At 39.9% G+C, this 16,387-nt stretch overlaps 1 protein-coding gene across 4 annotated transcripts in view; it reads right to left on the bottom strand.

The window, feature by feature from the left end:
• prkg2l (protein kinase cGMP-dependent 2, like) overlaps positions 1–16,387 on the bottom strand; it is an 89,353-nt gene that overhangs the window by 29,448 nt on the left and 43,518 nt on the right. For all 4 annotated transcript variants that reach the window (XR_013809710.1, XM_079690289.1, XM_079690288.1 and 1 more), the window contains 7 exons: positions 6,230–6,595; positions 4,219–4,385; positions 3,281–3,394; positions 2,136–2,241; positions 1,360–1,423; positions 1,175–1,252; positions 603–697 (listed from right to left, as the gene is read on the bottom strand). Coding sequence is in view for 3 of the 4 variants with exons in the window: in XM_079690289.1 (XP_079546415.1) it covers positions 603–697; positions 1,175–1,252; positions 1,360–1,423; positions 2,136–2,241; positions 3,281–3,394; positions 4,219–4,385; positions 6,230–6,595 (990 nt within the window). In the remaining variant the exon portion in view is untranslated. The remainder of the gene's footprint in view (positions 1–602; positions 698–1,174; positions 1,253–1,359; positions 1,424–2,135; positions 2,242–3,280; positions 3,395–4,218; positions 4,386–6,229; positions 6,596–16,387) is intronic.

Genomic DNA, 16,387 nt, shown 5'->3' with positions numbered 1-16,387 from the left:
AGTAAAAGTCCTGATTTCAAAATATTACTTTAGTAATATTAAAGTAAAAAAGTATTAACATCAAAATATACCTAAAGTACAAAACGTAAAAGTACTCATTCTGCACAATGACCCATTTCAGAATAATATAAAAATACAGAAGTATTATCAGCTAAATGTAGTTCAAGAATCAAAAGTAATAAGAGTACGAAAACGGATCTCTTCAAATTTATATATTTTACGGTTATTATGTTATCCTGTTTTATCCATATAATAGCATTTTAGTGTTGAAGTTATACCATATCAGATCATGTGTTTTAATATGTACAAAGTAACTTGGAGTGTTGTAATAAATGTAGTAGAGTAAAAAAAAAGTACTTAAGTAAAACCGCTCACTACAGTGGACAGGTAGGATACTCAAAGGCAGTATTATTATCTTCATGGGTTTCACTGGTCAAATGGTAATGTGTTAACAAGTGAGCATTGATGGCTGCCAGAAGAACACGGAGCATGAGCTTCATAGAGTTGGTGCTCACTGAATACCATGTGATGTGAGCTTTGAGGGTCTAATATATCTCGGTTTTTACAGTTCTGCAGTTCTGTGTCCTCAGTCCTGTCTGTACCTGATCAGAGCTTTTTCTCCAAAGTAATCTCCAAATCCCAACGTCTTGATTTCCTGTGGTTCAGCCAGCCCCTCTGTGCTCTGAGTGACTATCACCTACAGAGAGAACTGAACTGAGACAATCATTCTTTTCTAATGGGAGTCAGTCACTATACAAGCTGTAGAGGCAATATACAGTATATGGGACCTAATATTCAGCTTAAATCATACATTATCATTCATAACTGGATATTTTGTATTAAACATATATTATTTCCTATACTTGAGAATCATATTCTACATGCAAAGCTAAATACCTCAATCATATGTCCTATAGCATCAATGTAAGTTATGAGCGGCTAGGATTCTTAAGGAAACACTGTATAGATTTCCAGATGTTTCGTCATTTGAATTGCCCTCTGCGTATTGCAACTACTGCAGAAAAATGAGCTCTGAATAAATACTATTATATATATATTGTCATGATAACATTTAATTTATTTGCTTCAAGGCAAATGAATCGTGCAAATGAACTTGAATAAATCAAATACTGAGGCTTTAGGACAGTTTGACAGGCTTGTGCAGATATCTCACCTCTCCTTTTGCAATAATAAAGAAAGTGTTTCCTTCTTCACCCTCTCGAATTATATACTCCCCTTTTTCAAAATAGTCCTGAAAAGACAGAAGGTCAGTCATTCTCTTTAAATCAGAAACAGACACTGTATGGAACTTGATAAAATGTAGAAATATGCTAAAAAACGTTAGTGTGAAATACTCACCACTTCAAGACAATCCACAACCTTGGCCAGCTTCTCCTCAGGCAGTCCTCGGAGAAGTGACACACTGACAGACACAAATACACACTTTTTTTTAATGGATGTTGGGATTTATCATATACAGTAAACTGCAAAATAATAGACATTTAGGAAATGTTACAATGCACTTAAATGTCTGCCAATAAAAATGGTCTTCAAGGCTTTGTATTTGGTATATCATGCAGGATTTTGATGATTTAATAATGATAGCATTTAGACTCAATGTCTTAATTATGAAATGAAGACAATTTAATTTTACCAGCCACTACAGCACTGCTGGTATTTTTTTCACCAGAGTGTCTGAGCAAAAGTCAGTCTTAAACCTGTACAGGTGTGCAGTGGTGGAAAGTAACTAAGTACATTTACTCAAGTACTTCAGTACACACTTAAGGTACTTGCACTTTACCTGAGTATCTCAGTATATGCTACTTTATACTTCTACTCCTCTACATTTTGGAAGCAAATGTTTTACTTTTTACTCCACTTCATTAATTTTAGAGATGTATTTACTAATTACTTTATACATTCAGATTTTGACAAACAATACTCAGGTAAGCATTTTAAAATAACATGATTTGGTATGGATAAAACTATCGTGCATTATATTTAATTTACCTAAATAACTTAAAGTGGGGTTAACACAACATTTATTGGCAGCACATTCTTCTAATATTTGAAGATTTGCTGCTTTTGCTTTAAAATATTAACAAATGTGTGGGGGGGGGGTCACAGAGTGATACCTGCACAGGAAGCTGAAGTACTCGTTATGGCGCGCCTGTGTGGTCTGCATCATGATTGTCTGGAAAGTCTGCCGGTCCAGAGCCCAGATTTTAGACTGGGACACAGCTGGAGGAGAATCAACCATTCATTTGATCTGCTTACCATATCAGTTGCTTATATATTTTATTGCTATTTATTTATTTTGTATTTCTATGCTGTATTCAGTCCAACAACATGCTGCAGATGTACTGAAATGACTATTATGATCATGTTGGGGGATTGTTTTCTGTATTTCTGAGCCAGACAAGAACACTGGCATTGTTTCATGTTCTGGAACATTTTGTAGATATGTTTTCTGAAAAGAGCTAGCTGTTTTCTCATGCATTCTCATCCTCATTTATCATGTCTGCACACAAACATGGGCAGAACATTCCAACTAAACTTTGTTTAACTACTTCTTTAAGATTATGTGTGCAACTATTAAAACAAAATGAGGATTAATCCTTAAATAGATTTCAGACAGCTAACCTTCAGGTATCTTTGATCGGCTGCATTTTCGGCTGTCACAAATATAACACCAAACATTTTATTGCAACATTTATTTTTTCACGTGTCATAATTTCTCCAGGTGCCAAAGTAATATTTATATTGTGATATTTAAGAAGAACAAATCAAAAGCTAAGCTAAGATAAAGACAATTCAACTATCAAGTCATCATTTCAAGTCATAATGAAAGCAATTCATTATTCAATAGATGTTATTAAGGCCGAATTTAAATGTAAATGAATGTATTCAAATTCAAGCTGATGAGTGAAAGGATTATCATTTAACACACTGCAGGCCCCATGTTTACCTAAAATGTTCGTGTTGCATTGTGAAAAATAATTGTGTCTTTCCATCAAATGTTAATTCAAACATATTGGGTGTACAGTTAAAGCTTATACGCATGATAATATTATCATATCTGTGGAGTTGGTGACACATGGATGAGCAGGTTTGAGGTATATTTAATAACTCCCTGTGAGATGGAGGTGTCTTAAATGATATGGATATGGTTGTCAACAAACACGCCATAGCATACACACTGAAGCACCAGGGAGTGTGATCCCAGAGGGGACACACATAAAGGACCAGAACTTATTTAAAGAATGGCTGCTCCCCTCACCTTTGACCGTGGCTGTTCTCTTACAGTTGTACAGTATGGCCAGCTCTCCAAATGCAGATCCAGGACGCATCTCCCCCAGCAGCTTCCCATTCTGGAAGACCTCCAGCAGGCCATCTGCACGGAGCAAACACACCTTACAGTTCCACTCATCTACATATCTGTTGGATACAGATGTTAGGATGGCCGGCCTTTCATTATTCCTATCATCGATCACCCCTACCATTCTATCATCCCTACGATTCTATCACCCCTACCATTCTATCACCCCTACCATTCTATCATCCCTACGATTCTATCACCCCTACCATTCTATCACCCCTACCATTCTATCATCCCTACCATTCTATCATCCCTACCATTCTATCATCCCTACCATTCTATCACCCATACCATTCGATCACCCCTACCATTCTATCATCCCTACCATTCTATTATCTATCAACCCTACCATTCTATCACCCCTACCATTCTATCACCCTTACCATTCTATCACCCCTACCATTCTATCATCCCTACCATTCTATCATCTATCATCCCTACCATTCTATCATCCCTACCGTTATATCATCCCTACCTTTCTATCATCCCTACCTTTCTATCATCTCTACCTTTCTATCACCCCTACCATTCTATCATGTATCATCCCTACCATTCTATCATCCCCACCTTTCTATCATCTCTACCGTTCTATCATCCCTACCATTCTATCATCTATCATCCCTACCATTCTATCATCCCTACCGTTCTATCATCCCTACCTTTCTATCATCCCTACCGTTCTATCATCAACACCATTATATCATCCCTACCTTTCTATCATCCCTACCATACCATCATCCCTACCATCTCTATCATCCCTATCAACTGTCCAGCAAAATCTCTTTAACATGAAATGGGACATTGTTAGTTGCATCAGATCCATGCTCTGCAGAGCTTACCTGCCAGGACATAGAGGTAGTTTCCAGGTTCCCCCTCCTGGATGACCAGCTGTCCCTCGGTGTAAACCTTCTCGTACATGCAGTCCACCATCTCCCTCATGTGCTGCGGCTCCAGCTTCTTCAGAAAGTCATTGTTCATGATGGCACTGTTGATGAGTTTCTTGGTTCTGGAATTCAGGAAGAAGCCGAGATAAACAAAGTCTAATGTTAGTTATCCATACCAATATCACATCACACATTTACCTCAGGGGTTTAAAAACCTTTGCAGCATACAAAAGCCTTTGTCCTCTAAATATGAAGACCTCACGCAGGATGCTAGCTATGTTTTTGTTGTTATCCTGTTAGCTGCCAACCAATAAAGGTGGTCACCTACTGTATGGTCTTTCCCGTATGCGACGTCAAGGAACGCCACAGTAAGCACGCAGTAAGCTTAGCTCAGTGTTGCTGTTTTCACTGGAAGCAGCAGAGAGCAAACAATATAGGTTGCTTTCCCTCAGTTCATCAGTTTCTTTTGCATACAAAACAGCCAATGATGTGATCAACAGCTAATGAACATGTAGCTTCAAGATTTGACCTAACAGAGACAAATTCAAGATTTGACATATGAAAACCAATTTATTAAAACACATGTCGCTATATATATGTAATATTTTGTATTATATTCTGCGGTATTGTATTATGTAAGGGCTGACTTCTGTAAAATAGTTCTGCGATTCATTTATTTGCACACCTTCATGGTTCATCCACAGGAGAGGATTCTGTATTAGACACAGCACTAGTTTCAGGTTTCCATCAACGATTTTTAAAAATGATTAGCCCAAATGGAGGACCTCAGCAAAATCATTTATGTGTGTTTTATCGTGTTTTGCTTGATTTGGTCAGGTACATTTCCCCTGCCCAGAGTCCCATATGACATAGACATAGTGTCGGGTGTGATAGGGCCACTAAAGAACATTTTGACAGTGGGGCAGGATCATTTGAAAATGTGATTGTTAGAGTGCATTGCTGTATTACTGTGAAACTACATTCTAGTTCTAATTCTAAATTGATTCTTCACGTTAGTCCAGGATGCATGTTATAAGCTCAACCATGCCACTGCCCATCATAGATTATACCTTTATATGCTAGCATATTATTTATTTATTTACAAAACCAAATGCGATCTAAACAGTAATGTATAAATATGTGTTGGTTTCACCAGACGTGTTTGCTACAATAAAATATTGCAAATATGGGTCCTGGTTCCAAGCCACTGCATTAATGTGTGCATTTTGAATTTATTCAGCAGATTTCCCTGAGTGGGTGTTTTTGTTTTCCTGATTAGCACATCAAACAGATGATGTGCGGTGCGTTCAGTGGACATGAGGGTCTGAATGGATCTGAGAGCAGCAGGCAGTGGAGGTTGAGTAATTGAAGCTCATAATGACCCAGATCCTGCATCTAGATTCAGTGGCCCTGTGTTCCCTCCATGTCTTTCTATTATCCTGCCATGGTAATACAGCCTTTCAGATACCCAAAGGTCTTCTGTTTTGGTCGATCACATTTAAATGACAACGACACCGTTTTTTTTAGTAAAAGCTTGTTGATAACCTAATAAATACTTTTCTAGATTTATCATCAGTAATGATTTTGTAAGACATTTTCTATAGACTTAGTAGCTGTTTTTCAACACACTAAGGAATATGATTTATGGTCTTAGTAAAACAAAAATCCAGGTGCTAGGTAGAGTCGTATAGACTTTAGGGTGTTGTTGATAGCAAATAGCATTATATCTTATGTAGACAATAATGATTGGCCGATTTGGACAATTTCTGAGTGGTTTTGGGGATGATTGAGGATGCTGATTCCATATGACATTCTCAGGATCCCAAAAGTCAGTTTTAACAAGAAAATGTAGATATTTGTAATCCCGGTGGGCTGATTTTGGGTTTGATTTGAAAGTTTCAGAGGGAATATGTTTACTAGGACTCTAAAAGTTAATGTTAATGTGTGGAGTGTCCCGTTAACTTACTGTGAGTCTTTCCGGACAGACTTTACAGTGGGGGTGTGAGCTGCTCTGAACCCCCCGCAGAAGTTTTCTGAGGTAGGCTCTGCAGAAACGCCCTCTTTGGCTCTGAGGCGGCGGTGCACCTCCACAGCCACCCTGTGGAAGCGGCTGGGGGCCTGGTTGATGACACTGAAGCGGGGGGGTCGCCGGGGTCGCCGGGGCTGGGGGGAGCAGCCCAGACTGCTGTTGTAGCCAATAGCATCCTGGAGCTTGTCCACCTGTGAGACCTTGGCCTCCAGCTCACTCTGGAGATATTGCAGCTGAAGCTCCTGGGCCCGGAACTCCTGATCCCGACGGGCCAGCTCCTCCTCCAGCTGGGTGATCCGCAGCCTGAAGAGCAATATCAGTTCCATCACTGAATACAAAACCACACTACTGCACACCGACTCAGTCTACACTACAAACATAGAGCAGACAACGTCTGAAATGCTTAGCTGGACCAAATGCATGTCGGAAAAATGACTATACATTTAATACACATCGTAAAATGTGCTACAAGTTGGAGAAGCATCCATAAGGAAGCTCTTTATTCATTTGTAAATGAACAATTTTTTTTGACATGAAATAGTGGGCTACTAGTAATCTCGAACCGTCAGTTTAAAAAAGAAAAAGCGATACCGTTCCGATAAATATCCATAATTTCGAACATCGCGGGAAAATTCCTTCGACTCATTTTGAGGTTTTGGGGGAAGCCGGAAGTGACGTCAATGCGGGAACGCTTCACTGTGCGGCGAGAGAGCCAAACACGGACAAAGTGTGTTGTCATGCGTAGAAATGGTAAATTACTGAGTTTAGGCACGTTAATAACGTTTTAATGAAGTTGACTACAGTATATTCATATTTTTCAGTGCTTTCATGTCAATTCGGCGAACATAAACATAAATGCTCGTGTTGAAGATGATGATTAAATTAGGATTAAAAATCGGTAGTGAGAGCTGCTGAATTTCCTCCCGTCGGATGTGATATAAAAACAAAATCGATTATTTTTGTAAACTCAAGTGGATGAAACTACATTTATTAGTGCTTTCATGTCAATTCGGCGAACATATGATACATTAAATGATCGTGAGGATGATGATTTAAAAATCTTTTGTTTGAGCCGGTCTGCATTTCCTGATGAGAAAACAAACCTTAGCTTTTTGTAGTTGCAGTCAGTGGTGTAGTGGGCGTTGGACGCGGGGGTACGCCTTACCCCCACTTATTTGAAGCATGATTTCTTTTTTTAATAGTCTAATTCATCTAAAATCATTGCCAGTGTTATCAGTTGCAAGTGTGTGTTTGTTGTAATAATGACGAAAACATAATAGGCAGATTTCACAGTAATTATAATAAAAACGTAGCTCAAGCATTTATGCAACTTGATTTGAAGCGTGTGTGTGTGAGGGGCAGAACTGTGTGTGTACGGTGACCAGGTGTCCCGCACTGTGCGGGACTGCACACACAGCATTTTTATTATTTGTCCCGCGTCCCACACATTGAGACTATGTCCCTCATTTGAGTGATAGTCGCGCACCACCCCGTCCACCCAGTAAAAACATCCCCACTACACCACTGGTTGTAGTAGTACACCAACATGGATTAAACGTGTGTTTTTTTTTACCACAATGTTGGGGAAATTAATGGATAAAATGCACGGATTATTATTATTATTATTATTATTATTATTATTATTCCCACTCCGATCGGGACACTAGGTCCACCGTTTCCCCGAAGCGAGGCTCCCCCCGTTGACAGTTTACGTGGGCTGGGCTGGGTGCAGTGGCGGACTGGCCATCGGGAGGAATCCCGATGGGCCGGTACCGAAGTGGGCCGGTCGGATAAGTCACTAGCACATCCCCCACTCCGCCCGTTGACAATTTACTAGTTGTACCGAAGTGGGCCGGTTGAGAGTCCCGGGCAGGTTTTTAGGCCCTGTCCACCACTGGCTACATGACCGTATGACCGCCCATATTGACGCACCTAATTCCTAAACTTCTAACAGATACAAAATAAACCGATCCTTCAGCCTCATATGAGCTCTCAGACACGTTCAAAAATTAAACTGTCATCGCTGTCTGAGCTTGCTGCTGTGTGCGCCATCGTGCGTTTACATGCAGATGCTGGGATCCTGAACGGTGCAGCTGGAGCGCTGTGCCCGCAATGACGTCACCCATAATTTGGCGGGACTTGAAGAATCCCCGAGAAAATCCAAGAAATGGTCAACATTGAAGGGCAGATTAATGGTTATCAAAGTACAAATATCCAAAATCAGTTCAGTAACGGTTTTCAAGGGGACAATATTTACTCAAATTGATGGGTTTGGATGATGGGGGAAAATCGTGTCACAGGCTCTTTAAAGTGTAGCACCTCTAGTGGTCGTGTAATAAACAACATGCTCCCGTTGATTGCAAACGCTCCGGAGATTCTTTTATTCACAAATAACCCTCTCTGGAAAATCCTAAATTGTGCAATAGTTTTGCCATTAAAATGCTTTTTGATTAGATTCCTAGCGAGAAGTACTGTATTGTACTTTTATAATCTACGTCCAGTGGATGTGTGATAGTTTGATAGATATTACGAAGATGATTTGAGGTCTCACCGGAAGAACGTGTATACGCGGCATCTTCCATGTAAAGTTAGCGTCAACCCTCACGGGGTGAAAACAGTATTTCCGGTCTCGAAGTTTTCATAATAAAACCTGAAGTATTCCCCTCACTGTCAAATGATTACACAGTGATATCTGAATTGCTCATCAACTAAAAAACATCTGTTTATCCTTGTTAATTACACAATATTGATTGGTTTAAATTGTGTACAATGCTTTTGTGTTTTTAACCTTCGATTCCGAGAAACAAACTGTTTTTTCGGAGTTTAGACACTACAGAGTTTCCGAAGACACTACACTACCCAGAATCCCCAGCTATCGTTTGGGGATACAACATCCGCCTTGCTTTACAAACCCTGTGATTCGTCCTCAAGCCCTGTGATTGGATGTTGGAGTGTGTTAGAAATTAAAATCAATGTTTTAATGGGGAAATTTTGTTTAAACATGCCGTCAGTTTTAATGCTCTTTTATACTGAAAAACCAGAAATTCTTGTGCACAAGCAGTTAAGCTTTTATTCTGAAAATCCTTCATCTATGGTTAGCATTTAGCATGTGGCTAAAATACGATTTCCTAAAGAGGTGAATTTAGTAGCGAAATGATATGGAGTGGTGCAAACCGAAGCCTACTGATTTAACACTACAACTATAGATGTCGAGATACTACCATGCTGAATATTAAATGAAGGTACAGTTTATTTGAATACATTATTGTTTACAGACGAGAGTAGCATGTGACAACATCCGGAATGACCGGAAACCAAACGAGCCGAGAAGTATTTTTTAGGGTATGGATTACAGCGTTTAGAATGTGTTAAATGAAAAGTGATGAAAGAGAATATGAGGAGAAAAGGCGTGTTAAGCATATATTGAATGTGAAAAGAACCAATCCTCTGTTTAAATGCAATAACGGACATTGGAGACGAGGCGAGCCGGCTGGCGGGGAGGAGCCAGCAGAGGATATATAACAGCACTGGAGGAGAGATCGGCTCTTCTCTTCCCTAACGAGGAGCAGATCACAGCTGTTTGTCTGACTGAACAATATTCTGTCTGTAACACTACCGCGCCTTTTTTAATTAAAGTACCCAATTGAACTTTCACAGAGACTCCATTTAGTCTCCTTTTAAAGCTTCTCTCCTGGACGGGAGAATAACGAACACAGTTTACAATCTGGTGAGTTCCCCGACGTGATCCCGCTGACCGAGGAGAGAAAACCAACCGGCTGTTTCCTGGAGACGCTTGCAGCCATTCGACACACAAGAGCTCAAATCAATCGGTACGAAGATGCCTGTTATGACAAAGACTCTTCATTAGTTAAACTAGGCAATGTTAGATTTGTGTGCTTGACGGCAGCCGGCGGGTCCTGAAAATAGCTGTGCATTTTAATGTTAAAACAACCCAAATTGATAAAATAATCACTCTAAAACCACAACGCGTTGTTTTGTCACAAACAGGGTGAGTTCACACTTTCTTTTGTTCCATTAACCCTGCATGCTATTAACCACGTGTGGGTGTTGAATTTTAAATATAAATGTGTGTGGACATTGTACTTCGGATAGGTGCCTTGCTGTTTTCACGTAGGTGTCTCTTGTTACGCTCGTAGTTAGTTAGCCTATGACGTAAGGGTATATAGCCCATTTGACGATTTTTGTTAAGATCTGGAGACATAGCGAATCGGTTAAGGGCCGAGTAAGTGAAAACCAGCAGGGCATAGTGAATCATCTCAGGGTTAAGTAACCGAAGTCAGTGCTTTAAAGAAAGTCCTTTTCAAGAAAAGGCTTGGTTAAGGTCTAAGCCTTTATCAGTGGTTAAAACTGTTCTGTTTTAAACAAGATATTGCAGGTGGGTTACGGTAATCGGAATTACAACAGCAGTGCAGTAATAAGACGACGGTCTATTATTAGTTGCTGATAGGTCTCCATATTGGTCCCGGTTTGGCGTGTCCAAATAGCAACAGTTAACCATAGTCGACTATAAACTCAAATATTACGTGAACAGGTTTATAGCTAGTGCGTAAAGGTTCCTAACTTTAAGTGATGATATCAATAAGATAAAGCCCATAGTCGACTATAAAGTCAAATATTACGTGAACAGGTTTATAGCTAGTGCGTAAGGGTTCCTAACTTTAAGTGATGATATCAATAAGATAAAGCCCATAGTCGACTATAAAGTCAAATATTACGTGAACAGGTTTATAGCTATTGCGTAAGGGTTCCTAACTTTAAGTGATGATATCAATAAGATAAAGCCCATTTTGTTCATAGTAAACTAGATAGAAATGTTGTTATTTTAAACTAAGTGTTGTTTTGGCTTGGATTTCAGGGTTTATAATACCACACCAGTGGTTTACTTTGTTATGGTTCGTTTAAAGATCACCTCGCCATTGTTTAAACTCCCACCTGAGAGCCGCATGGACAAATCTCTTTGTCTACAGGTCAGAGTGCGAAATAATCGGGTGCCATCTTGTTTACACCCCACATGTGGAAAAACAAAGACAGGGCAATCGCCATTTCGTGAAATGCAAATTCAAAGCACTCCTTTCTTTGTTCTTACAGATGGAGCGATTCATTTCGGACAGTTTGAAACGCGAGGGCCGTGATTGGTACGTGATCTGCCCTCGCTCAAGGGAAAACCTCCAGCTTGACTTGAGACCGCCCCCGTGATAGATAAATGTATTTATAATGAAGCCAGCTGCAATGGATCATTGATCCACCAGGAGGTGCAGTGGGGTTCCACACTGGAGCTCATGTGAAATAAAGTCAGATACAGTACGCTGGATGTACAGCGGAACTTTGTTAAGGTCCATATGTCACGGATATCATACTCTGTGCTAAATAAGACACATGTAATCATTTACAAAACATCAACATGTTGTTATTTAACAAAATAATTTTGTTATTCGAAAAAAACGAACGGCAGGAAATGCAGCCCGGCTCTCGATTTTTAATCCTAATTTAATCATCATCTTCACCACGATCATTTATGTTTATGTTTGCCGAATTGACATGAAATCACTGACACATATGAATATACTGTATTCAACTTCATTAAAACGTTATTAACGTGCCTAAACTCAGTAATTCACCAAAAATATGTATATTTTAATGGAGTTTCGTCGGTCGATCAGGATCCCAAAGTGTAGCGGAGGGATCCTCATCTGGATGAAGGGTGTTATTTTCCCCATAAAGAACAAGTCGCTGCAAATTATCCCGCTTATTACATGGCCACATTCTCAACAAAGTAACGACATGACTCCCAATATTAATTGAAATGCTTTTATGGATTTAGAAAATGTTTTTATTGATTTAAAAAATAGTTGTATGTATTGATTTAAATTCACATGCATCCGCTAAGAAAAATAGTCCGTTGTTACAGTTTTTTAAACAGTCTGAATAAAACGGCAGCTCTCAGCTGTGTATTTACACAACTAATGGCCCATCAACCACAGCTCTCTCCCCCCCTCCCCCCCTGATCTTTCTTCTCCAGCAGTTAAATGAACAGTAGGTTACTCTGAGTGACCATAGACTGTATGTGACAAGCTTACAGTTAGTGACGTAACAACACCATAAAAGCTGGTGGGTTGAAAGCAATACGGGAGGTAAAAATAACTACAATAATTGTGACTTATTTATTGTGGCTTTTATGTTTTTAGGTTTAACATTTTATGTAATTCAGGCTTATATTTCACCCTTCTCTAAAAGCCTTCAACAATGACAATATTCAGTGTAATTTAATAAATCCTTCCAACACACATTGTAAAAAATAGCCTACTGTAAGTTAAGAAATCATTTCAATATGTACATCTTCTGATGTAACAACAATAACATTATACATAGTAACATAGCTGAACATGGTATTGCACATTTAGCTTTGAGTGTTACTGACCTGAGATGTTTTTATTACATGAATTAAGGTGACTGAGGCTTTTTAACATACAGGGATGCAAACTCATCAGGTATGAAAAAGGTGACAAGGATCCGAGCCCCCGGCTCCCCCACCCCACGGCAGAGTCCTGCATCGGGTCGGGTATCCGCGGGTACCCGACGGGTGACCCGCAAAAAAGGTGATTTGCGGGTGGTATTTTTTCAAACGCTTTTTTCCGGGTTCGGTTCTGGGTAAAACAAAGATGATGCGGGTCGGGTTGCGGGTGTTGCATAATAAATATATTTAAATAATAATAATTTAGTTTAATGTTTAAATCCTCAGACCTCTCCCCCGCGGGACCGAGCATATTCATAACCTCTGCAGCGCATCTATCTGCTGCTGAGCGCGCCACATTCTGAATGGCTGAGGTGAAACTCTCTAGCGGAGAATACAGCATTTTCAATAACTCTTCCTCAAGAGCGAAATCCAACGTCTGGGAGGCTTTTGGTGTCATCCTAGATGCAGAAAATAATCAACATCCGAGGCTTTTTGAGCCAAATATGCAACTGCGTGTGTTAATAATTGCACGTTTTCACTGCTTATATATATGCGGGTTCGGGTCGGGTTGCGGATCTTGTGCCGGCGGGTCGGGTCGGGTTGCGGAACTAATTGGCAATATGTGCGGGTAGCGGGGCGGGTTCGGTATTGCACATCGCGGGTGCGGGGCGGGAGCGGGTCTTGAAAATCAGACCCGTGCAGGACTCTGCCCCACGGAATGACAGAGGATTTTAGCAGTCAGAACAACTAAAGCAGCAGTGTTAATAATAATAGAAACGCCAAAGAGTCACATAATAGAAATATATAAAAGCATTTATTTCAAATTGTGGAGCAGTCAGTTTATAATTTTGGCAGCACTGTTGAGCATTTTGAAAATGTATTTTCAGGCCTCTGTGCAAGGCTTAAGTCTTTTTATCTTTATAGCCACATGGTGTAAAGTAACTAAGTTCATAAACTCAACAAGTACTATACTTGGGCACAATTTTGAGATACTTGTACTTTATTTAAGTATTTCAATGTTTTGCTACTTTGTTCTTCTACTCCACTACAGTTCAGAGGTACAGGTGTACTTTGACTCCACTAGATGTATTTAATACCTTTAGTTACTTCACAGATCTGGATTAATTAAGTGAAATATAATCAAGTGTTAAATCAGACTTTAGTTCCACCTGGAGTAAATCCACAAGCTACCCTGCAGTATACAAAGTCATTCAAACTTGCTGCACCTTTAGCAGCTTTGAGAACACTTTCATGATCAATCATTATAAAACATATCATATCTATTATTCTGAAATGGACCAATCTGCACAATGACTACTTTTACTGTCGCTACTTTCACTATATTTTGATGATAATACTTTTCTACTTTTACTTGAGGAACATTTTGAATGCAGGACTTTTACTGTAACAGAGTATTCCTACACTCTGGGACTATTACTTTTACTCAAGTACAAGATCTGAGTATTTCTACTTTTACTCAAGTACAATATATATACTTATACCACCTCTGTTTATAGCCTATGAAAAAAACTATTAGAAATAGAAGGCTAAAGCTAACGTTAGCAGATAGTGACAATGTATGCTAGCTAGCTAGCTCAACGATTCCTTAAATAATATTGCCACAGAAAAACTTTTCAGTTCACATCACGCTCTGCCGCTCCGACAGGGAGCTCTGCTCTGAACACCTGAACAGCCCGTTCTAACAGCTGTTCACCAGCGGTCCAGTCTGTGCCACAGTGACTCCGGACGCACAGTTAATATTAACGAACGCACCCGTAGGTAATGTTGCTGCTGACGCTAGACCATCATCTCGGAGCAGCAGAGCCTTATTATACATCCATGAGCAGAGCCGACAGGCAGGAAGACTCGTGCACACAGCTCGTACTTCATTATAATATATAAAAAAAGAACACCATGCGTGTCATGATGGCACATAACAGCTCACGGCCGCAGATTACTCCGGGTCCCAGCCCCCCCCCCATACCCCAAAAATATTTGTATTGCAGATCTACATGAATCACACAAACGACTTATTTTGGATTCAAAACGGCGAATTTCGCCGAAAGGTGACAAGTTTGCATCACTGAACATAGACAGAGCACAACTGAAACATAACATCTGAAACGATGTAACAACATAATACACTTATTATTATTTATTTTTATTGATTTAAAAAATAGTTGTATGTATTGATTTAAAAAATAGTTGTATGTATTGATTTAAATTGACATGCATCCGCTAAGAAAAATAGTCCGTTGTTACAGTTTTTTAAACAGTCTGAATGAAACGGCAGCTCTCAGCTGTGTATTTACACAACTAATGGCCCATCAACCACAGCTCTCTCCCCCCCTCCCCCCTTGATCTTTCTCCTCCAGCAGCTAAATTAACGGTAGGTTACTCTGAGTGACAAGTTTACAGTTTGACACAACACTGTCATTGCAAGTGACCCTCAGTTAGTTGACTTTTATGTTCAACTGCTAAATTCGTTACTGATAAAAAAAAGGGCTTCTACTGTACCTAATTACCTTAACACTAGAACCGCCAGAGGTTTTTGTATAGGCCTACCTAAACCCGTCAAATCCCGCTATTAGAATGCAATTTTTAACAACATAGGGTGCTACATAACACACTTTCAGGAAAAGTCAGGGACTGGGAGACTTTAATATTTTATTGAAAAAAAGTTACATTGCACACACACAACAACACATCACACAAATTGACCCGATTGGTGGTTCTAGTATTAAATAAACTCACTAATTAATGAAACCAGTTCAATACGCATTATTCTTATTCTTATCATTCTTTATGAGCGCAGAAATAGTCTTAAAATCAGATCTGTTTTTTAAATGAAATCTGACGGCAGGCAGTTAGCTCTGATCACCTATGACAAATGCGCCGCACCTAATCGCTGGCCATTCAGCCACAGACACTGTTCGAAATGGGGGGGAGCTAGGAGGAGCTTGGCTCCCCCGAAGAGGGAGGGAGCTCCCCTGAAGGCTGACTTTGAGATAAATAGGGGGAGCCCAAAACAGTCGTGCATATTTGTGTCACACAGATTAGAAATGTTGAGTTTCTGTCAATAACAGTTCTTGAAATAAATAATAGTTATTGTTCATTACAGTTTCTGAATATTTGTTTTATATTTGTGAATATGTCTGGGTGTTGCCATCTGTATGTGGCGGCGCTGCATTCTTACTTACGTTGCTATGATTATGGCGGTGATGCCGGCGCGGTATTTGAAATGTTCATATTGATATTTTTTTAACTCTGGCTGTGTAATAAAAAAATATGGCAAAACGAAAACAGCCAAGCGTCAAAGCTTTTGGATTCACAAGCAAAGAAGCGAAGGAGTCTAAAAATGACAACGTGAACGGAAAACAACTTTTAGTTGGCCGGCTGTAAGCGGCGTTAGGGTCGAGTTTGACAGCCCCACACCGAGGGAGAGGCCTGCCGATGCGGAGCCTGAAGAGGCTTCAACAACGGCCACATCCGCCGGCATAGTGACACCGTCTGTATTAGTAGAAGAGTGTTTTTATAGCAATTGATCGTATCCGCGCTGCTGCGCCAGTCAACAGAGCGTGCGTGTGACATATTTAGTAGCAGGATGTGCTCTGAAAAAT

The sequence above is a fragment of the Notothenia rossii genome (genome assembly GCF_949606895.1).
Source record: "Notothenia rossii genome assembly, chromosome: 6".
NCBI lineage: Eukaryota > Metazoa > Chordata > Actinopteri > Perciformes > Nototheniidae > Notothenia > Notothenia rossii.
This window is presented reverse-complemented; position numbering and strand designations above follow the sequence as displayed.